We start from the raw sequence: 24533 nt of genomic DNA, 5'->3' as shown, positions 1-24533 counted from the left end.
CCATATGTTGTCAAAGCGAGAACATCCGATATTAGCAGCGTTGACACATCAGTTATCTCCTGATGGGAAGTGACATCAAACCATGCAGTGAGGGTGTCATGGTTCCGACTAGTGAAACACTTCAAATGATCCTTCAGGCATTGTTTATTCTAAAAAGTCTATAATAATGAGAACAAGACGTCGGCACGGCATGGAAGGATGCCAGAATCTGAATTCTCCCTGCCCTGAACCCATCGTATCAAACACAATTCCCTCCCTTAATTTAAACGTCCTAAATCACACTCTCCAATTAGTTTAACACGCAAAGCTTCGCTTCCGTTCTATTTCGCGCCATTCCTTCTCTTATTAAAAAAAACAACAACCGGGGGTAGCATTCTCCTCCCCCCAGCTTCATTTCATTCAAAAGCAAAACAGCTGAAAGGGAAAAGGCTGCCTCTTATATCGTCGGAGCAAAAACATCCCATGTTTGCAGCGCTGACGAGACGGTGTTTGCAAAAACAGCACCAGGCAGTTTTATCCATGACCTAAAATATTATTTGATCTTGGCACCTGCGACTGCAGGTAAATGCACCTTCCTTCTCCGAAGATTGTGTTTCTCCTCTTCAAAACGCGGGAATTGTGCCGGCGGCAGCACCCGCCAGCAGGATCCACTTTCTTACCGGTGGTAGCAGATCTTTTCCAGATCCTCCATGTAGCTCGCACAGATTTTCTGCAGAGGATCTTGAGTCAGGGGGCTGCAGTCCACCAGGTTTTCGTTCCAGGAGTCGTTCCACGGCTCGACGCACTCCTCGATGCATTTCAGGATCTCCTTGTCGTGCGGGGAGGTGATCTGAGCGCCGTTTTCCCAGTAGACCTGCATTAGGAGTTTGGGGAAGGGAAGGGTTCGTTCAACAGTCAAGCCGTGGGCCGAGGGACAGGGGTAGTCCTCAGACCTATGACGTCTAAAGACAGCTGTTCTCGAAAGCAAGCCCTGTTCTTGTGTAATTTTGGGAGGCCGCGGAAGCCGTGCTCTACCACACAGCCTCCAGATCTGTTCTGTCCCAGCCTACGCACGTCCTTGTTACTTCACAAAGACAACCCCTCTTTTAACCGTAGGCTGGAAAAACAAACCCTTTTTATTTGAGTTACAGACCTCATCATTGTCCCCAAAGCAACAGAACACGTTTCCGATGGAAGAATATTCAAAAGCAAAAACAAAAGCACGAGTCAAGCAAGGAATTGTTCACAAAGCAAACAAAACATGATCCCTTGACACCAAAGTCCTTTGCAAATGGTTGCCTCCAGCAACCAGCCCTGCCCACACCTTCCCTTTTTGTTACGCGGCCCCCTTCTCGCTGCTTTCTCTTTCTCCCTTGGAGCCGCCCCATTGCCTCCCTCTGTCCTACTCGTGTAGCCTGTCAGCGCTGGTGAGCGTCTCTGAGGTCTTCCAGCTGTGCATCCTCTGAGACCGACTCAGCTGGGTGTCCGCCTGAGCACGAGTGGAGGGGCCAAGCTCTGCATCAGATTGTAAGTCCTGCAACTCATCAGAGCCTCCCTCTGACTCTGATGGCTCCCCAGGCCCCTCCTCCTTCTCCTTCTCCTCCTCCTCCTGATTCCCCAGACTCAACTGCCGGGATCACAGGCTGGTATGGAATCACAAGAAGATCCTCCGGAGGTCACGTGAGCAGGCCCTGCACTTGTGTGATCAACCCGAGCCTCCAGAAATTATGCGAGGATGGGGGTGCGCTTTTGTGCAATTTCCAGAGGCCGCAGAGGCCACGGAAGAGTGTCCTGCAAATCTGCTTTGAATGAAGGCCACGTGCGACCCGGAGCAGTCTCAAAGTAAGCTGCAGGAGCGTATCAACCTGAGAACACCACCCGAAGGTCAGCGGCCTGTGGCAGATCCTAGGGAGGGCTGGGGCCACAGAGGCAATTGCGCCCTGGGAAATGGCAGAAGGCAGCTTTTTTCAGTGGCAGTAGTGGCGCGAGGGCTGAAAGTCAAGGCCCGGGCCTCCCTTTCGAGCCCGGCCTTAGCGTAGCTGCCAAATGCTGCCTTCGTGATTGGCAGTAGGAGGAAAAAGATAAGAGAACTGTTTCTGTTCTGCTGGGGAGGGTGTCAAGGGCCAGCAGAGTCAAGTTAGACATGTTGCAAACTAATAAAGGGGAATATTTGTAGCTCAGGGTTGAAATGAGGGGTCCTTGGTGCTCTCTGAGCTTGGTGGTTTGATTGCAGATGTTTCATTACTGAACTAGCTAACATCTTCAGTGCTAGAAGGTGATGGGGTTTGTGGAGGAGGAGGAGGAGGATTGTGGGGTCCTGGGTGCTCTCTGAGCCTGGTTGTGTTCTTGCAGATGTTTCATTACCAAACTAGGTACCATCATCAGTGCTAGAAGAGAGTGGGGATTGCTCTTTGTTCATATACAAGTGGCTTGCCCTCTTAGTGTTGGTGGTTCCTTGATTAGGCTGTTGAGAGAGAAAACCCCACCCACTTCCAGCACTGATGATGTTACCTAATTCGGCAATGAAAGGTCTGCAAGAAAACCACCCAGCTCAGAGAGAACCAAGGACCCCACAATCCTTCCTTCCTTCCTTCCTTCCTTCCTTCCTTCCTTCCTTCCTTCCTTCCTTCCTTCCTTCCTTCCTTCCTTCCTTCCTTCCTCCTCCTCCTCCTCCCTGCTTCTAGCACTGATGATGTTCCCTAGTTGGGTCATGAATCATCTGCAAGAAAACTGCCAAGCTCAGAGAGCACCAAGGACACCAGAGTTTTCCTCCTCCTCCTCCTCCTCTTCCTCTTCCTCTTCCTCCTCCTCCTCCTCCTCTTCCTCCTCCTCCTCCTCTTCCTCCTCCTCCTCCTCCTCCTCCTCCTCCTCCTCCTCCTCTTCCCCATGACCTAACCCCTCATTTTCCAAACCTCTGACACACCAAGCCCCAAAGGTTCACCTTCACTGACCGAGAGAGAGCCGGGGGGGGGGAGTTGCAAACCAATTAGTCAAATTAGGCAGCTACGAAATTGGCTGACCTACCTTGTAGCCGTTGTCTTCTTTACGGTTGTGGGAAGCCGTAATCATCACCCCTGCGACCGCTCTGAGCTGCTGGACCGCGTAGGGCTGCAAAGCAAAGTGTATTTATTTCTTTATACTTAATATTGCAAGTTACGGCTGACCTCCCGGGAGCTACTTAGGACCCGGTTTCAAAATTCTGACAGCTGCCATCGCATTTTGGGGGGCCCGGCAACCAGCCCGCATTTACGACGGTTTGCGACACCCCGCAGTCACCCGACTGAGATTTTACAAACGTCCTTGGCAGGAAACAAATGAGTTCGCTTAACGAGGGTGGCATTCGTTTAACGAAATCGTAGGTTTCGTTTAACAACGCTTAACGACTGCTGCAAAAAATCTTGTAAAAATCGGGTGCGGTCACGCGGGGACCTGTTTAGCGACGGACACGACACGCAACCAGCATTCTGGGCTCAGTTATGGTTGTTAGGACCCCGACTGAGACTTTAAGGATGGATGAAGAGATGTTGAGCCTCTGGAAAGAGGGCAGAGAAGAGCAACAAAGATGATCAGGGGCCTAAAACACATAAGGAACAGTTGCTGGAATTGGGTATGTCCAGTTTAATGAAGAGAAGGCAAGGGGGGACAGCTTAGCAGCCTTCCAGCATCTCAGGGCTGCCCCCAAACAAGAGGGAGTCAAGCTGTTCTCCAGAGCGCCTGAGGGCAGGAGAAGAAGCAACAGGTAGAAACTCATCAACGAGAGAAGCAACCTGGAACCAAGGAGAAACTTCCTGACAGTGAGGACAATTAACCAGTGGAACCACCTGCCTCCAGAAGTGGTGAATGCTCCAACACTGGAAGTTTTTAAGAAGAGACTACACAGCCATTTGCCTGAAATGGTATAGGGTTTCCTGCCTGAGCAGGGGGTTGGACTAGATGACCTCCAAGGTCCCTTCCAACATCATCATCATCATCATCATCATCATTATTATTACTATTATTATTAAACTTTTCATAAAACATGAAACTCAGTCAACTGAACACTCAAACTGACTGGCACTAATATGTTGACACGTCTTCTTCTTCTTATTATTATTATTATTATTATTATTATTATTATTATTATTATTATTATTATTATTATTATTATTATTATTATTATTATTATTATTATTATTATCCAAAGCACTAGAAGAAGGCAGGAGAAGAAGCAACGGATGGAAACCTATGAAGGAGAGAAGCAACCTGGAACTAAGGAGAAACTTCCTGACAGTGAGAAAATTGACAGGCCACGCCCACCCAAGGGGCCACGCCCACCCGGCACCCAACGATACATAAGTGGATTTTGGGTTGCAGTTTGGGCACTCGGACTCTAAAAGGTTCGCCATCAATGGTATAGGGTTTCCCGCCTGAGCAGGGGGTTGGACTAGATGACCTCCAAGGTCTCTTCCAACTTGATGATGATGATGATGATGTTATTGCTTGTAGATGAAGGGGAATCTTCATCTGTCCCAGGTGGCGCCCGGCACTAAACCAGTTTCACTTCTAGATAGGGGGGCTGAGGTGGACAGCTTGACTCAAACCGGAGTGCCGCCAGATTCAGGAGCGTTTCACAGCAGAAGTACTACTAATCCACTCTATGAAGCTCTGGCAGCATTTTTTTTTAAAAAAAGTAGCCACTTACCACAAAAGGCGTGGGGACGTATCTTGAGAACAAGTACACAGGAACTCCCTTTGCAAGCAGGACGGCTGCTGTCAGTCTGGCAAGTCTGTGGAAAAGAAGAAATTAAAATACCGGGAATAAATGAGCTTCTCAGAAAGAAAAACTCAGCCGTGGGCAAGACTGACGACGCGCGATCCGTGGGGGCTGCGAAACGGCTCAGCCGTTTCTCTTGCACTGCATTAGGTTTTCCTAATTTTGTCCTGAAAACCAGTTTTGGTGTGGCAGTTGAGACCTCAGTCTAGAAACTGAGAGATCATGAGTTGTAGTCCCGCCTTAGGCATGAAAGCCGGCTGGGTGACTTTGGGCCAATCACCAGGAGACGGTGAGTTCTAGTCTCGCCTTAGGCATGAAAGCCAGCTGGGTGACTTTGAGCCAATCGCCAGGGGATGGTGAGTTCTAGTCCCGCCTTAGGCATGAAAGCCCGCTGGGTGACTTTGGGCCAATCACCAGGAGACAGAGTTCTAGTCCCGCCTTAGGCATGAAATCCATCTGGGTGACTATGGGCCAATCACCAGGAGACAGTGAGTTCTAGTCCTGCCTTAGGCATGAAAGCCGGCTGCAGGACTTTGGGCCAATCACCAGGAGATGGTGAGTTCTAGTCCCACCTTAGGCACGAAATCTGGTTGGGTGACTTCAGTCATGAGGAGACTGTGAGTTCTAGTCCTACTTTAGGCATGAAGCCATCTAGGTGACCCTGGGCCAGCCCCTCTTTCTCACCCCTAGAAAGGCGGCAATGGCAAGCCAATCCTGAAATCTTGCCTAATCTAGGCACTCTCTAGGAGTTAAAAAAAAATGAGTTGAAGGCATTTAAAAAGTGCCATCTTTCTCAACAGCACAAATTACTACAAAGTGCTGACTAAGGCACATGTTTGTGCTGGAACCCTAAAGTGCTGATGGATATAGCAAGCACAGAAACACAGGCCCGTTGTCCAAATTTCTCTTTTTGAGTCAGCTTCGTGCCCGAATCAAAATGCTTCTTCCATATTACAAAATGATTTAAAAAGCATTTTTAGGCCCTGTGCATCATTTGGATTCTGGATTTATCCAACAGGATCAACAGCAAAGTCTGCAGGAGAGAACGTATGATAACTGCACCCCGGGGTGAAAGGCTAATATTTATCGTTCAATTCTGCTTAAATGTTTGCCTGCCAAAAAAAAAAAAAGGATTTAGATCTAGATCTACAGCTTCTATTCCATTGCACCCGCAACTGTTGAAATTTCTCTGGCCCCTTGAGAGAGAATGAAGATCTAAATCCAGTCAGGACTATGTATTAATTAACTGTTGTTGCTGATGCTTATTTGCAGAAAAAGAGGTTTCTGGTTTTTTTCCCAGATTTGCGCTCTCCCCTTCAAACAATGAATACTGGCCTGTACGAGAGAAACAGAGGCATTCTTGACTTTTAAACCTGGACCAAGTGCATACCTGAAGCTACTGCACATGCTGGTCGCCTGGCCTCGGGTGTCATACCCTACCACAAAACCACGTTGCTTGAAGTCGGAAAAACATTGCTCAAGGTATTTGTACATCCCCTGCAGGAAAAGGAAGAGAGAAGGAGAATACAATATCGTTTGCCTGGGCAGGAAACTTAAAAGTTAGGTTTATTGAGATCATGGCCTATTGCTTAGACCAGAAGGCATCCCTCTCACATACAGTCCAAGGAAGTGGTGGTTCCATTTGGCAATACGTATAGGCCAGGGGTAGGCCACCTTGGCTCTTTTATGACTGGTGGACTTCAACTCCCAGAATTCCTAAGCCAGCCATGCTGAGGGGAAAGGGAGAGGTTTCCAAGCTGAGCCATGCTAGCTCAGGAATTCTGGGAGTTGAAGTCCACAAGTCATGAAGGGGCCATAGTTTCCCCCATGCTGGCTGAGGAATTCTGGGAGTTGAAGTCTGCGAGTCATGAAGGGGCCATAGTTTCCCCCATGCTGACTCAGGAATTCTGGGAGTTGAAGTCCACAAGTCATGAAGGGGGCCATAGTTTCCCCCATGCTGACTCAGGAATTCTGGGAGTTGAAGTCCACGAGTCATGAAGGGACCAAACTTCCCCCATGTTGGCTCAGGAATTCTGGGAGTTGAAGTCCGCAAGACATGAAGGGGCCATGGTTTCCCGCATGCTGGCTCAGGAATTCTGGGAGTTGAAGTCCGCGGACCAAACATCCCCCATGTTGGCTCAGGAATTCTGGGAGTTGAAGTCCACGAGTCATAAAAGAGCCAAGGTTGCCTACCCCTGGATAGGCCTTACATGTTTACTTGCGTAATGCTTAAACAAATAATTTTAGGATTCACTTTAAAAAAAAAAAAAAAGGAAATCCTATGCAATTATTTTTTAAAAAATATTTATTTTTACACCCTTCTCTGCCGATCAGTATTTCTCAGCTTTGACAGTTTTAAGATGTGCGGACTTCAACTCCCAGAATTCTGACCAAACTGAGACATATTGCTATATACTGTAGATGAATCAGTAGTTTAGTAAAATATTTGATTCCTCCATGCTGAATTTCCTCAGCCAGAACGACGGATCGAAGGATGAACCTGCCCTTTGCTCCATTGTGTTGTTGTGTTCATCAGCCATCTATCTTTCTATGGAAAATTTGCTATCTGTGCCCAGTTTGTCGAGAAGGGAAACAACTTCTGTCCACGTGGGTTTGGTTTTTTCATTGTTATTTCTCCAATGTATATGAACCTATCTCACACGGGAGACTCTGGGCAGCCTACACAGTGAAAACATAAAATGTTTTTTCTTTTCAACGATAAGGAACGGTTCTTATTTACAGGATGTGTCTGGCACGGCCCAAGGTCTCCTACGGCGGCCAGGCTGGTGGATCAGCTGCTATCTGAAGCTACTGATCCCTGGATCACTTTGCAAGAAAAACAAACAAGAGATACTCTCGGTCACTTTTGCCAAGTGCCAATAGGTGGAGATAACTGCTAAGGCGAACTTCAGAAGGGACCGTTGTTTGCTGAGCAGTAAATAATTTATCCTAGGTAAAACAGTTCATTATATCCCCACACAATACAGATTTCCAAAACAAACACGCTATGTGCCAGGCTGAACACGGCATATACTAATTCAGATAATTCTATTTAAGTTGAGTTGATCACTGTATCAGAGGCCTCTTTCTCCATACCAGGTATCTACAGCAATGCCAAACAGCTTCCCACTTATTATCCTTTGGTATGTGGGCCATCGCCAGGTTCCAAACTATTTGAACTTGCTTTCAGCTTGTTTTCCGGATAAGCAAAGTTTTAAGGAAATGGGGAGGGAGGGAAGAAGGAGAGGGAGGGATATGAAGAAAGGAAGGGATACGAAGATCCATCACATGGGCCAAACACTCAAACTTACCACGGCTCATTAAACTGAGCTATGACTGCATGACAGGCGTAAATCTTACAATGCCTTGCGTGCCAAAGAGCACGCAAAAGAGTAGCTGCGCTACTCCAGAACAAAAGACTGAAGCGCTTACGATGTACGCAATTGTGTACTTGGGGACTCTAAAGTCAGGCAAGCAAAGACTTCACATTCCAACTTGTAATTTTCCAGAGGGAGAGATCTTAGTCTATCTTCAACATACTGGTACTTCCGGTCAGCACAAATTCCACCCAGGGGACCTGGTGCCTGGGTCTTTACCACACTTAGCTGATTGCTCAATAAGTCGGCAGCGCATAGTCCCTTTTCTTGGAACTGGCTGCAACGTGGATTAAACCGGGGGGAAAAAACTTGAGAAAGGATGAAAAAGTGCATAGGTAAAATGTACAGGCAGTCCTCGGCTTATAGCCATTTGTTTAGTGACCAAAGTTTCTCATACGACCGTTGCAGCATCTCCATGACCCTGTGGTCAACATTCAAACCTTGGCCAACTGACTCACGTTTGCGATCCCCCTTTTTGCGACTTTCTGACAAGCAAAGTCAACAGGGAAGCCGGAATTTACTCAACCGTGGGCACGAACTTAAGGACTACAGCGATTCAGTTAAGAACGGTGGCAAGGAAGGTCGTACAGTGGGGCAAAGCTCCCTTAACTGTATTGCTCAGCAACGGACAGTCTGGGCTCCGTCGTGGTCTTTGGTCAAGGACTGCCTGCATAGATGGAGGTGGGTGGGTCAAGTGGCTCATTTCAAAGACTGCTGGCTTCCATTCGCTTATGAGAACCGCGTTTCTCCCTGTTCTGTACCAGCCTGCTACCGGCCCTGCAGAAAAGGCAGGGACAACCCCTTTTACAAGAAGGCAAGAGGCTGGAATTACGCCTGCCAAATTTATTACCACAAAAACAAACAGAACAAGACAAACCAAGAAACAGGAGCTTTAAGAAACATGAACTATCCAAGCGGTTGCCTTCAGCAAACCAGCCCTCCCCACACATTCCCCTTATATAGAGTTCAGGGCGTGGCTTCTCTCTGCCTCCTTCCGAGGTGCCCCATTGCCTTCCTCTGTTTACTCCTAATTGACTGCCTCCTGCGTCGGGCGTCCTTGAACAGGGCCAGCTGTGAATCATCTTCATCCACGCTGTCAGGCTCACACAGCTGGGTCTCTGTGGTGACCAAGTGGGAGGGGCCTGGCTGAGGGCTCTCATCAGCAAGATCTTCAACCCCCTCAGCAAGGTCTTCAACACCCCCCTCCTCCTCCTCCTCCTCTGAGTCGTCCGACCCAACTGCCGAACCCACAGGCTGACCCTGAATCACAACACTCCCCCTGGCCCATTTTAAGGCGTGCGGACTTCAACTCCCAGAATTCCTCAGCCAGGATGGTTGCTGCGAAGGTTTCTGGGAACTTAAGTCCGCACGGCTAAAAGTGGCCCAGCGGTCCTCACATTGTAAAGTCAGCAAGGCTGAGAAACACTGTATTTGAAGGAAGGATCCCAGATGTGGAAGTCAGAGGTTAACCCAAATTCTATAGCTTTATTTGGATTGACTTCCGATATAAACCCCACCTTAATGGGGCTTATATTAATGGGGCAATACCAGGCCGATAGAGGGAATTGGGTGGGTGGGGGGGTGTGCACGGACGCGCGCGCGCAAAGGACCAAAAGCAACTCCTTCCCCATCTACAACCAGCCTACTAAATGCTAGTAGAGGTGCAAGTCCAGTTAGCACATAAAGAGCAGCTACTGCTAAGCGCAACTAGCAACTTACCCAAGATATATCGCGGGACGAATAAGGCAGCTGGCCGATCTTCCTCAATCAAAATAGGCACACTTGGCCGGCAGTTAGGACAAGATCAAGAGAAAAAAAACACCTTTATTAAACCCTCCCCCCCCAAAAAAAAGTGCTCACTAAGTGTCCTGGGGCGAGGACTACAAATTGAGAGACGTCAGCATTATTCTAGGTCTCTTGTGGCAGGCATTAATTCCTTACGCCCGCAGGAACAAGCTGTAACCTTAGACAGAGTTAAGCAAGTCGACTGCACTTAAAGGAACAAAATATTTTTTTAAAAAATTGTGGTTTTCACAAGTTTGAGCTGGGATGGGCAAAAGCTTCCGCGAATGGAGGAAAAAACCTTCCACTTCAGCCCCTTGAGTCAGGTTGAAGGTTAAGAGGAATACTGGCGTCCTTCTGTTGTAAGTGTCTGAAATAAAGTGTTTTTCAACCTTGGCAGGTGGGCAGGCTTCCACTCTTCAGACAGCATCGGTGGCTGGGGAATTCTGGGAGCTGCAAGCACACCCGTCTTAAAAGTGGGCTGAATGAGAGTTACTTCACAAGTACACACAGCATGGGCGACACGGGCACTTAAAAGCAAGTTTGACCTTGCTCACCGTGTGGAAAAGGCAGACGTTGTTGTTGTTGTTTTTCAAAAAATGGCATGCTTTAATTCTTTCCAGTAGCAGATCTGGAGACCGTAATTCCTCAACTGCCCGTTGCAGCTAACCAATGGGGCAAAGTTAGATTTGGGCATAGTTTCTCTCTCTTCCGGTTAAGAGTGAGAGAGAAAGAGAGAGAGAAAGCCAGCACCGATAGCCGCTGCCTCTGCAAATTATTTTCCGGCCGTCACCTCATGGTGAAGACATTTAATTACGAGATTCAATTATTATTATTTTTTTTAAATTCCATTTATATCCCGCCCTTCTCCGAAGACTCAGGGCGGCTTACAATTTAAGCACAAACCAATGTGCTTAGCAGTAGCCTTCATTCTATGTATATGCCTGCTTGTTAGGGCTTTCACACTCACCCCAAGCGGCATTATTACAAAGTCAGCTTATTGCCCCCAACAATCTGGGTCCTCATTTTACCTACCTGGGAAGGATGGAAGGCTGAGTCAACCTGGAGCCTGGTGGGACTCGAACCTGCACTAATTGCAGGCAGCTGGTGTTACTTAAGGAGGCATTTATATCCCGCCTTTATTTTTTACTTTTATTTTTTTCGTAAACCACTCAAGGCGGGGAGCGTACCCAATACTCTTTCCTTCCTCCTCCTATTTTCCCCATAACAACCACCCTGTAAGGCAGGCGGGTCAAATTCACGACATGTCGTGTGACGTCGCGCGAGGTAGCGGGACTTTTCCCCCCATTGCCGGCAATGGGGCGGGCGCGGTTTCGGTGTGACCCATCCGGCCCGCTGGCTGGCAGTTTGACATGCCTGCCGGTGAGTGGCGCTGAGGGAGATCCGGCTTTCACGCCTAAGGTGGGACTATAAGTCGTCCTCTCCTGCTGATTGGACCACTCCTTGCTTAAGGCGGGACCATGCTGTATAGAGCATGATTATAAGTGTGTCATGTATGTGCACGCTTTTGAGAGCAGGCAGCAGAATTTCACTTTTAAGGGGCGCCAGTATGCCCACAGTAAAAATCGGCAATGAAGGTTATCTTAACATCCAGATTGTGTAACAGTTTCTTCCTACAAGCCGTTAGAATTCTCAACACGAAGAAACTGGAACTATAAATACTTGCATTTGTAGTTTTTTTTTTCCAAAAAAAGCTTTTAGTTTAGAGTTATGTGTAGTTTGCGTTCTGTTCTTTTTTTCCCCCCGATTCGTGTTGTCTGATGTAGCACCTTGGTCCTGGGGAAACGTCGTTTCGTTTCACTGTGTACTGTATTGTACATTGTTGAAATGAGAATAAAGTCGTCTACTACTACTACTACTACTACTACTACTACTACTAACTCACTGTCCCCTGGTTTCTAGTCTGGTGTTGGCACGTGTGCACTCTCCCTCTTTCCCTCCCTCCCTCTCTCTCGCTATGTATAAAAATAGTGTGTGTGTGTGTGTGTGTGTACGTACACACACACACACACACACACACACACACACACACACACACACACATATATATATATATATATATATATATATATATATATATATATATATATATATATATATATATATATATATATATACACACATACACACACAGTAGTGCCCAAAATTGTGGAAACCTTTTGGGAAAAGTGTATTTTTGAGGTTTGATGGCTAATAACACCACTTTTTGGGGGGAGTAGTACCATAAAATGATGTATCAATGGAAACATATTTTAACTGAGAATGCAACGCAAGAAAGCTTGTTCAATTATCTGTGCTGTATTCCATGAAACGTTATAGCCAAATAACCAGAAAAAGGAAGCGCAACTCGCTCAGGTTTATGTCAGGTAGCTTTCCTTCATCTGATGGTAGCCAATGAGCACGGGCGTTTAGAGAGCCAATTGGGTGTCCTCTTGCTTTGGCAATGAGCCAATCAGATCGCAGTAGGATCCGGTTATCGATGTCGTGTATTGAAGCGGAGAGGAGGTTATCGATGTCGTGTATTGAAGCGGAGAGGAGGACATTTGTCAGCGTGTTGTGTGATCGATGTCAAGTGATAAACGTAATAAAATTAAAGCAATGGTGCAAAGAGTTGACTGGTCACCCAGAAAGCAATGTAAATGTAAAGGTAAAAAGGTAAAGGTTCCCCCGCACACGCGTGCTAGTCGTTTCCGACTCTAGGGGCCGGTGCTCATCTCCGTTTCAAAGCCGAACAGCCAGCGCTTGTCCGAGGACGTCTCCGTGGTCATGTGGCCGGCATGACTAGCCGCCAAAGGCGCACGGAACGCTGTTACCTTCCCACCGTGATGGTCCCTATTTTTCTACTTGCATTTTTACGTGCTTTCGAACTGCTAGGTTGGCAGAAGCTGGGACGAGTAACGGGCGCTCACTCTGCTACGCAACACTCGGGATTCAACCCACCAAACTGCCAACCTTCTGATCGACGAGCTCAGCGTCCTAACCCACTGAGCCACCGCGTCCCTGAAAGCGATGTAAATCCGTATTATTAAGTGAACGAGGCTACAGTGACAAAGAAACTAGGAGAAAAATGGGTGGGAACTTAACCAAAGGTGGCATTTTCCACTGCACGCTTTTCCCACAAGGTTTCCGCAATTTGGGCCACTACTGTATATACACACATGCCTGCGTACATAAGGAGGATTGGTTCGTAACCAAATAACCGCAGCAACTTGGCTAGATCAAAAGAACGGCCACGGCGGAGAATGCCCACCCACGCAACCCCAGAAGAGTTAGGGAAGCAAACATTGAGCAGCGCAGAACGTCCCCGACAAAACAGAACACAGCCCTGCTGTCTGAACTTGAACTTCCTCCCAGATTTATCAGCCGATCTCAAAGGGAGGCGCATTCTTCCCAGCGCACCAAAACACAAACTCAGCACGTGCAGAGCAGCCTTTCAGAGCATGACCAGCTCGGCGCCAAGGAGAAGGAAGCCCAGAATTGTTTGCATGCTTCCACGGTGACCCACGGTCCCTTGACCTGCTCCGTTCTTGCTTCTATTGATTCGTGTTTATATTACTGCACAGCGAGTCCGGCGAGGGACGTTTCCCCAGCTTTTCAGTCCTGCGCTCACAAGCACAACCTCTTCGTTATTTCAAATACTCAGAACTAAGAGTTTTAATAAGTCCACGCAGGGGCAATTCAGAGAAAAGAGGAGAATGAAAGTCTACGGGACTTGGGTTTGGCTTATGGTCTATAGAGAAAAGAAGAAATAGGGGAGACGTGATAGCCGTGTTCCAGTATCTGAGGGGCTGCTACAAAGAGGAGGGGGTCAGGTTATTCTCCAAAACACCAGAGGGAAGGACAAGAAACAATGGTTGGAAACTGAACAAGGAGAGAAGCAACCTGGAATTAAGGAGAAACTTCCTGACCGTGAGGACAATCAGCCAGTGGAACTCCTTGCCACCAGAAATCATTTGAGTTCATTTCTAAATGCATTTCCTCAGGGTTTACTCCACTTAAATCTTTTTTTTTTAAAAAAAACCCAAACCACCACTTAACATTCTAGCAGTCTCAGTAAAAAAACAAACAAATCCTCTCTATTTTAATATTCCTCCAGGAAGCTCAGAAGAGCAACCCTTGTTCCACTTTTATTGTTTTATCCTGCAAGAGAGGTTAAGCCAAGTTCACTGGTAACCCCGAGCATTATTATTATTATTTATTTGAGAATTACTTAACAAGACTGGGCAAATCTGTTCCGCTGAACGCTCCGAGGAGGTTGTTGACATTCTCCACAATGCCAACGTTTCCAAAGCAATGCCAGCTCTTGCATCCTCCCTCAGATGAGCTTCCCTTCCTCTAGGCTAGTGAAAACCTGACTGCAACCCAGTGTTAAAGGGACAGAGCAGCAACAGCAAAAAAAAAAAGATGTTGAGACTCTAGAAAAAGGGCAGAGAAGAGCAACGGAGATGATCAGGGGACTGGAGGCTGAAACATATAAGGAACGGCTGCTGGAATTGGGGATGTCTAGTTTAACGAAGAGAAGGGTGAGGGGTGACATGATAGCAGTCTTCCAGTATCTCAGGGGCTGCCCCAAAGAAGAGGCAGTCAAGCTATTCTCCAGAGCGCCTGAAGGCAGGAGAAGAAGCGACGGATGGAAACTAACCAAAGAGAGAAGCAACCCAGAATTAAGGAGGAATTTCCTGACAGTGAGAACAATTAACCAGTGGAACTCCTTGCCTCCAGAAGCTGTGAAGGCTCCAACGCTGGAAGTCTTTAAGAAGAGACTGGACAGCCATTTGTCCGAAATGGTATAGGGTTTCCTACCTGAGCAGGGGGTTGGACTAGATCAAAACTCAATTTCATTGAGGGCATTGTGGTTGCCCTCAAGGGGCCGGGTGGGTATGGCCAGGGTGGGCGTGGCCTACTGGGTGGGCATGGCTAGAGTGCGTATGGCCTACTGGGTGGGCGTGGCCAGCTCTCCATCGTTCGCATCAAGGGTGCCTATGGGGGCCCAGGCAGGAGTGGGACAGATCTGGGGGTCTCTGGCAGAAGGAGGGTCTCTGGGCCAGGGCCAAGGCAGTGGGGGCCATTCCCTCACTGTTTCCAGGATGGCTTTGTGAGCCACATAGAACCACTTCGTGGGCCAGATCCGCCCCCCCGGGCCTTGTGTTTGATATGTCTGGACTAGATGACCTCCAAGGTCCCTTCCATCATCATTATTATATCAGAAATGGCAGAAAATCAGCAGAATACTGCTTCTCCATTTATCTTTCCTTGCCTTTCCATTTCCCCCTTCTCTGCTATGTCTTTCAAAAGGAAGTTTGGCAGCAGGGAGGGGTAAACACAACTTGTTTTGATCTGCTGTCAGCTACGTCCGAGTATTTTCAGTTGAAGAGTAGGACAGAAACTCTTTAGATCGGTATTTCTCAACAGTAGCAACTTTTCAAGACATGTGGACTTCAAGTCCCAGCATGGCTGGCTGGGGAATTCTGGGAGTTGAAGTCCACAACATCTGAAAAGTTGAATTCTGAGAGTTGAAGTTCTCCTATCTAAAGCTGAATTCTGGGAGTTTATAAGTCCGCACAGCTTCAAGTTGAATTCTGGGATTTGAAGTCCGCACAGCTTCAAGTTGCCGAGGTTGAGAAACGCTGCTTTAGATGCATCAATTGTCCTGGTTCCGACAGATGAAACTCTTCAAAGAACTTCGAGGCATTGTTTACCTTAAAGACTCTTTATTCGAGTAGCATAGCATCGGCAGGTACACAGGTGAAGCCAAAATCTGAATTCCCCTCCCCTGAGCACGTAGTATCAAAGCACAATTCCCTCCTCCAATTAACAGTCATAAATCACATTCTCCGATTAGTTTGAAGTGCGGGGCTTTCCCTCCAGCAATCCAACCCGCCATTTCTTATCATCTCTTATTTCAATGACCTTGGTTCTCACACTAGGTTCAGCATTGTTCTGTCTAGCTAATCTCCTCATGCACATTCCTCCCCTCCAGCATCATCTAACTCTAAGAGTAAAACAGAAGAAGGAAGATGGCTGCATCTCCATCTGTTGTCAAAGCAAGAACATCCGAACATCCGATGTTAGCAGCGTGGACACCGAGGATGTATCAGAGGCACACGGGATATTAAACAAAGGGTCCTTTTTTTTGTTTGTTTGCTTTTCCAATCCAAGTGATGGCTTTCACACCCTGTGGGGCAATGGACAATGCCTCTGAGGTCCTATGAGGGGGGAGAGGACGGCGGGGAGGGGACATACACAGCTTTTCACAGTGGCTCTGAAACTCACCTGGGTCGACTGGATCACGGTAAGATCATTGATGTAGCAGAAGCCGGCCCCCATGGCGGAGCGCAGGCCGGCGGTCCCAAAAGTCAGTCTGCGGCACAGACGATCCCGTAGCTCCTTATTCTTCCCATTTCGTAACAGGCTTTCAATCTGCTCTTTGGTTTTGGGATTCTAGGAAGGAAAGAAGTAGCAGGGTCAGACTTTGCGTGCTAGGAAAATTGGGACGCGTGTGCTCCTGGAGGGCTAAGGATCTGGTAAAGGAAATCACGCCATCTGGGAGAGACGGTCCGAGAAGAAAATATCCTCTAGCTCAAGTTTAAATTGCGGGGTCCTCGGTGCTCTCTGAGCTGGGCTGTTTTCTTGCAGACGTTTCATGACCCAGCTAGGGAACATCATCAGTGCTAGAAGGGAGTAGGGCTTGCAGAGAGGAGGAGGAGGAGGAGGAGGAGGAAGAGGAGGAGGATGGGAAGGGGGACGAGAAAGATGGGAAGGGGAAAGGGAAGGAGAGATGAGAGAGAGAAGGTAAAGGAGGACAGGGGAGGAGGAGAAAAAGGAAAAGGAGAATGTGGGGTCCTTGGTGCTCTCTGAGCTTGGTGGTTTTCTTGCAGACGTTACCCAACTAGAAAATAGGAGGGGATAGGTTTGGGAGGAGGAGGAGGAGGAGAATGGAGTCCTTGGTACTCTCTAAGTTGATGGTTTTCTTGCAGATGCCCTATGCCCCAACTAGGTAAGATCATGAGGAGGAGGAGGAGGAGGAGGAGGAGGAGGAGGAGGAGGAGGGACTCTAGGGCCCTTGATGCTCTCTGAGCTGGGTTGTTTTCTTGCAGACCTTTCATTAGCAAACCAGGTAACACCATCAAGTGCTAGAAGGAAGTGAGGTAAACAGCGAGCAAACCCAACATCCTTCTAACATTGATGATGTTACCTAGTCTGGCAATGAAACGCCTGCAAGAAAACTGCCCAGCTCGGATAGCACCCCAGAGAAAGTCATGCCATCTAGTAACTCGGCCACGTACAATCAAGCAAGCAAACCACTTAAGCCCCAAATCAGCTCCCGTTGTTATTCCACGGCTTGCAAGAGTGAGTGGGAGCCAGGCCTGACTCAACCCAGCTTCCCTAGCTATGCATCAGCAGAGGCTGCCTGAAAACCTCTGGAGTTATTGCAAGGTTTGTCTCCATTGACTCTTCCACACTGGACTTTTCCTTTATTTTATCCATCAGCCAGCATGGAGGAACTATGGCCCCTTCATGACTCAGGGACTTCAACTCCCAGAATTCCTCAGCCAGCATGGCTCAGCTTGGAAACCTCTCCCTTTAACCTCAGCATGGCTGGCTCAGGAATTCTGGGAGTTGAAGTCCACGAGTCATGAAGGGGCCATAGTTCCCCCATGCTGGCTCAGGAATTCTGGGAGTTGAAGTCCACGAGTCATAAAAGAGCCAAGGTTGCCTAGCCTTGAGATAAACAAAAGTCAATTAGGGAAGCCATGTTCACTTAACGACCGCATGGTTCACTTAACAACTGTAGCAATTTCCTTAACATGGTAAAAGGTCGCAAAATGAAGCATGACTTCACCCTGCTTAAGAACAGAGATTTGGGGCTGAATTGTGGTCCTACATCAAGGGTTAACTGTAGTCCACCTCTATTTCGTACAAGTCAATAAATGGTGTCACTTCTTATATTCCACCCAACAACAACCCTACGAGGTGGGTTGGGCCGAGAGAGAATGACAGACCGAAAAGTCACCCAACCAGCTTTCTTGCCTAAGGAAAGACTGATACAGAACAGTCCAGCACTTTATCCCTCACGGGCTAACACTATTGCACAACTGGGCAAGCAGAAGGAAGCACAAAATGCATCCCAAAACAGTCTGCAATTCCCCAATAACCCCATGTTAGCAATCAGTTTAATAACGAACAATTAAATTCAAATTTCAGACTTTCCAGAAGCCTAGGAAGTCGCTTTGATTACAGTCAATAAAAGCCCAGAACAAGCCAGAATCTGTGATCATACTTTGCTGATCTCAGAAAGCCTTTATTAGACGTGCTATGATTCGCTTTGCCAAATACTTTCGGTGAAAACCCCGACGATTTGCAAAGCTGCAAGCTCACGCTTTCATGTCTCTGTCAAACATGGCTGATAGCCGATCAGCGGGAGCGCAATTTATATTGCGTAACAAACCTTGCGGCTTTTGATTTGTGTGCAACTGCTCAAGCACAAGCAGGTGTAATAAAGTCTCCTATGGATCGCCAGCTGATCTTTGCAGCTCCCGGCAGGTCACTTTGGAAAGGCAATGGAATCGGAAAATGCCAGGGCGCAGTGAGAAGGCTGACCTTTGCCACAGAGAGGTCAGCCAGCGGTGGGATCCGGGGACTGCCAGCCATTGATCAGTGGGTGGAAATTGAGAAATACGTGTTTCGAAGCCAGCATGCTTTCGTTTTATTTATTAATTGCATTTATTTGCTGCCTACCCCGTTTCGCGGCTGACCTTCTAAATCAAAGCAACTCAACTGACATCAGCCTTGAATAAAAGAACGTCCTTTCCTGTTTAAATCGTGAAATTTGGCGGAGCTGAACATGACTCAGTGTATCATTTGCACATGAATTGGATGAAGTAAACCCAGTGATGCTCTGAATCCCGGGCAGTTCCATCCAGTGGAAGTAAAAAAAATGAAGCGCTTCACGCCAGAACTGCCTGGAGCAGAGGAGGAGGAGGAGAAAATGCATTTTACCTCTGAGGCTTTATCCAGGGGGGGGGAATGTAGGATCAAATCTAAATAACTCGAGATTCGTGCGTTTCTGTCTGGGATGGCAGAAGGAGGGGGTTCAATTCGATCCCAGAACAACGTGCGTTTCCAACAGAAAGAAATACTGTTCTACTCTTCAACATTTCTTCCAAAAAAAAAAAAAAAGAACAAACCCAGAAAATTTGGGATTGACGAGCTGTGCATAGATTAATCTGCGCAAAGATCCATAATCCCAAATTTTCTGCTTTTCTATCAAGTCAGCAATGATGTAGTTTAAACGCGGAAATCATGAAATAATGGAAGGCATGAAATAATACTCCTCTCTCTCTTCTCTGAGAACTTCAGGGAAAGTAGACTGCGCCCACCAATCTGACAGCGCTTTAAAACGGTGGTTTTGCCTCAAATTTCCAAAAACCACTGAAAAAGCAGTAGACAATCAAAAAGAAGCAGAAGGGTACAGGTAGTCCTCGACTTACAAGACATTCATTTAGTGACCATTTGAAGTTACGTCATTGCAAAAAAAGGGACTTATGTCTACTCTTCAAGCTGACGAGGTTGCAGCGTCCCCAGGGTCACGCGATCAAAATTTGGATGCTTGCAACTGGCTCAGATTTATGCCGGTTGCATAAATGATGTTCTTTTGCGACTCTCTCAAAAGCAAAGTCGATGGGGAAGCCAGATTGTCTGAACCACCACGCTGCTAATTGAATAAGTGAAGTGACATAGGTCAGGGGTCTTCAAACTTGGCCCTTTTATGACTTGTGGACTTCAACTCCCAGAATTCCTCAGCCAGGCATGCTGGCTGAGGAATTCTGGGAGTTGAAGTCCACAAGTCATAAAAGGGCCAAGTTTGAAGACCCCTGACATAGGTCAGGACTTTTCAACTTTTTCACCCACTGTACCGCTTTTAGGATACAGCAACATCCGAGTACCACCAGTCGCCTAGCAAGGTGTCAAAAACGTGATGACCAAAAAAAGGAAAAAAGTGATGAAGTACAGGTAGTCCTCGACTTACAAGAAGACTATACAATTTCCTTATTTGTTTCTCATCTGGCCCCAATAAGATTTTATCCAATGCAGTCTCTTGAATGTTTATCCCCCACTCTTTCTTATCTTTCCCGTATCGCGTTTGTATCTGTAAGTAAGCCCACCATTCCAATTTTATGCCTTGTTGTTCTAGTTCCTGTCTGGATTTCAATTCTCCCACATCGTTCGTACTATCTTTGTACGAGATGCTATTTTCCAAATTGAACAAGTTTGGATAAACTATCGTCTCGAGGGTGGATTCTACGTTCTATGATTCACTTGGCACTTATGGCAGAAAGATCATAAAATGGGGCCACAGCCGTTTAACTGTCTTGCTCAGCAATGGAAATTTTGGGCTCAATTGTAATCAAGGACTACCCGTAGCTTTCCATCAGTTGGGAAATTTCCATACTGGGCACAGAACGTTTTGAGTTAAAAGCCAATTAAGATTCTGCTAGAAACAGCAATGGGAGAAGATTGGCTTTAGACCATCCCAATAAGATCCGGCAGATCCTAAATCTCTTACCTGTGGTTCAACGTAACGATCTGTTTACCCAGCAACAAAATCCCAGCGCCTGTTTAAAAGAATGCTCCACTGGCATCCATGCGGGCTTTTCTGTCCAAATATTAACAACACACTCACAAGAATTCAGCCTCTTGCTAATAAGGATAGCAACTCATTTAAGTGTGGCAAAAGAATTAGCCGGCTTGAATTTCCTTATTAGAAGAATAAATAAATAGGCCTTGCTGTGACCTTCCTTCCCTAAGAAATGCAGGTAAGATTGCAACACAGGTTGCCCTCAGCTTACATCCGCAACCGAGACCTACCTGGCTTTCCATTTGCTAAGCAAGGTGGCCGTTAAGTGCACTACTTTACGACCTTTTGGGCCACGGATGTTAAGCGAATCACTGCAGATGTTGAGTGAATCGCACGTCCGTTAAGTAAATCTGGTTCCACACCCCACCCCCGCCACCTCCCGTTGACTCTGGTTGGAAGCCAGCTGAGAATCTTGCAAATGTGACTTTGGGATGCTGCAGCCATCCTAGATACATCCTGGTTGCCAAGAGCCCAAATTCTGATCACCTGACTGCAGGGATGCTATGACGGTGGCGACTGGAAAGAGTCTAAAGATACTGTTTTTCAGCACCATGTGTGATTTTTGGAGCCTGATAGAACAGCTGCTAAATGAATGGCTGTAAGTCAAGGACTATCTATACCAGGGGTAGGCAACCTTGGCTCTTTTATGACTCGTGGACTTCAACTCCCAGAATTCCTCAGCCAGCATGGGGGAAACTTTGGCCCCTTCATGACTCGTGGACTTCAACTCCCAGAATTCCTGAGCCAGCATGAGGGAACTATGGCCCCTGCGTGACTCGTGGACTTCAACTCCCAGAATTCCTGAGCCAGCATGGGGGAACTATGGTCCCTTCATGACTCGGGGACTTCAACTCCCAGAATTCCTGAGCCAGCATGGGGGAACTATGGCCCCTTCGTGACTCGTGGACTTCAACTCCCAGAATTCCTGAGCCAGCATGGCTCAGCTTGGAAACTCTCCCTTTCCCCGTCAGCCTGGCTGGCTCAGGAATTCTGGGAGTTACCAGTCATAAAAGAGCCAAGGTTGCCTACCCCTGGTATAGACCCACACCCCTACATATTGAAGTTGATGTTAATATTATTCCATTAGGTAAAATCAGGTATCAACTTGATTAGCAATATTAAAATCAGGCATCAGGTTGGTATTAATAGAACATAAAATAAAGGATTAAATTCTCCCGAAGGAGACCTGTATTTCCTGCATAGTGACTTGTGGCTGTTTTTCAGCCTTACGACCGTTGCAGCATCCCCGTGGTCATGTGATCAGTGGCAACTGACTCATATTTATGATGGTCGCAGCGTCCAGGGGTCGTGTGATCCCCTTTTGTGACCTTCTGACACGCCTAGTCAATAGGGAAGCCAGATTCCATTAACTATTACTAACAACTGCAGTGATTCACTTAACAACTGTGGCAAGGAAGGTCGTAAAATGGGGCAAAACTCACTTAACAATTGTCTTGCTTAGAAGTGGAGATTTGGGGCACAGTTCTGGTCATAAGTCAAGGACTGCATGTGTTCATTCCAGTCTTTTTCAAGGAGATAAATTCTGAACAAGTTCTGTTTTTGTATTTAATGACCATTCCAAGTTACAACGCCACTGAAATGACTTATGACCATTCTTATGACCGTTGCAGCATCCCCATGGTCACGCAATTTACATTTGTGTGCTTGACAGCTGACTCGCATTTACGATGGTTGCAGTGCCCTGGGGTCGCGTGATCCCCTTTTGTAAACTTCTTAACCACTGCAGTGATTCGCTTAACGAATGTGGCAAGAAAGGTCGTAAAATGGGGCAAAGCTCACTTTAAAAAATGCTCACTTAGCAACATAAATTCTGGGCTCAATCGCGGTCATAGGTTGAGGACTACCTGTCCTGATTTCAAATTGAATTCCCTTGATCACCAGCTAGGGCAGAGGTCCCCAACCTTTTGGGCACCAGGGACCAGTTCCGTGGGGAGAGGTTTTTCTGCGGACTGGAGGGGGCGTCGTTTTGTGTGCTGCCTGCATCCCGCGGATAGGGCTTTGCTTAATAATAATAAAGTTGGAAGGGACCTTGGAGGTCATCTAGTCCAACCCCCTGCTCAGGCAGGGAACCCTATACCATTTCAAACAAATGGCTGTCCAATCTCTTCTTAAAAACTTCCATTGTTGGAGCATTCACCGCTTCTGGAGGCAAGGAGTTCCACTGGTTAATTGTTGTAACTTGTCAGGAAGTTTCTCCTTAGTTCCAGGTTGCTTCTCTCCTTGACAAGTTTCCATCCGTTGCTTCTTCTCCTGCCTTCAGGCGCTTTGGAGAATAGCTTGACTGCCTCTTCTTTGGAGCAGCCCCTGAGATAATGGAACGCAGCTATCATGTCCCCCCTCGTCCTTCTCTTCATTAAACTAGACATGCCCAATTCCAGCAAACGTCCTTCATGTTTTAGCCTCCAGTCCCCTGATCATCTTTGTTGCTCTTCTCTGCCCTCTTTCCAGAGTCCCAACATCTTTTTTTTTTACATTGTGGTGACCAAAACTGGATGCCGTATTGCAAGTGTGGCCTTACCAAGGCTTTGTGAAGTGGTATTAATATTTCACGTGATCTTGATTCTGTCCCTCTAATGCAGCCTAGCACCGTGTTGGCTTTTTTGGCAGCTGCAGCACAAGGCTGGCTCCTATTTAAGTGATTGTCCACTAGGACTCCGACATCCCTCTCACAGTTGCTACTTTTGAGCAAGGTACCACCTATACTATACCTGGGCATTCGGTTTTTCTTGCCTAAATGCAAAACCTTCCTTTTTTCATCACTGAATTTCATTTTGTTAGATAGCGCCCAGTGTTCAAGTCTGTCCAGATCCTCCTGTATCTTAATCCTGTCTTCTGGAGTGTTGGCTATTCCTGCCAGCTTGGTGTCGTCTGCAAATATGATGAGTTCCCCATCTATCCCCTCATCCAAATCGTTGATGAGGATGTTGAAGAGCGCTGGGCCCAGGACAGAGCCCTGGGGCACTCCACTACATACTTCCCTCCATGTAGATGCGGTTCCATTGAGGACCACATGCTTGTTTGTGCAGACCGGTTGCTGGCATGCCACAGCCCGGTACCAGTCCACAGACCAGGGGTTGGGGACCCCTGAGCTAGGATCTCTCTCTCTTTTAACAGGCTAAGCCAAGATCCAAATCTAGTATTAGCTGCACATTCAAAGCCAGTTCTCTGCTTCTGCCAGCTTCCACCAAATCACAAGCCACGGCTTTCACTTTCTCCTCTATCTGTGCATCTGGTGGCACGTTATTAATCATTTCCGCTATCCCATTTTAGAGACAGCTGCAGCCTAAAATAGGCTTCCCAGCCGGGGGGAAGTTCTTGAAGCAAGCAAATTGAAGAGCTCCACGATTTGAGAAGAAGCCATTTGGGTGGCCCCTCCCTTTGGCTTCATAATCTCTGAAAAGATCCAACACTAATATAGGATTCAGTAGAATACTAGGCATGCTGGCTGGGGAACCTGGGGTACTGAAGTCCACGTGTCTTAAAAGTTGCCAAGCCGAGATAGACTGTATTAAGCATTCTCTCCCATGTTTTCTTAGGAAAACTCCAGCACCCAACTTAACAAGGTTCGTAATGATGCCAGCCAATTCTGGAGCCTGTAAGACATTTTTTTTTCACATGAAGAAGCTACACAGTTCATGCAATTATTCTAGTTATTACAGAATGTCTAGGATTCCTACAAGTCTAGTCTTCTCGGCATCCTAAGATGCAAAAGTCAGCAGCCCTGAAGGCTGTTTTCTTTTTAATCCATAACATTCAATGCTCTCATTTAAATCCCTCTAATGGCAGCTTTTAAGCCTGTGTGTGTGTGTGTGTGTGTGTGTGTATACACACACACACACAAACATATATATATATGTATATGTATATATGTATATGTACATATACATGTACACGTATATGTGTATATATATATATATATATATATATATCCCCTTCATGGATTACTGCCTTGTCGTGGCGA

General features: G+C 47.0%; 1 protein-coding gene across 1 annotated transcript in view; it reads right to left on the bottom strand.

The window, feature by feature from the left end:
• PGM2L1 (phosphoglucomutase 2 like 1) overlaps window positions 1-24533 on the bottom strand; it is a 212749-nt gene that overhangs the window by 18250 nt on the left and 169966 nt on the right. Inside the window, exons 3-7 of the mRNA XM_081327826.1 lie at window positions 16186-16353; window positions 6123-6229; window positions 4661-4745; window positions 3004-3087; window positions 660-853 (exon numbers count right to left, since the gene is read on the bottom strand). Of these exons, the coding sequence (XP_081183952.1) occupies window positions 660-853; window positions 3004-3087; window positions 4661-4745; window positions 6123-6229; window positions 16186-16353 (638 nt within the window). The remainder of the gene's footprint in view (window positions 1-659; window positions 854-3003; window positions 3088-4660; window positions 4746-6122; window positions 6230-16185; window positions 16354-24533) is intronic.

The sequence above is a fragment of the Vipera berus genome (genome assembly GCF_964194415.1).
Source record: "Vipera berus genome assembly, chromosome: 4".
Lineage (NCBI taxonomy): Eukaryota > Metazoa > Chordata > Lepidosauria > Squamata > Viperidae > Vipera > Vipera berus.
Note: the sequence above shows the minus strand (reverse complement) of the source record. Positions and strands in the feature narration are given on the sequence as shown.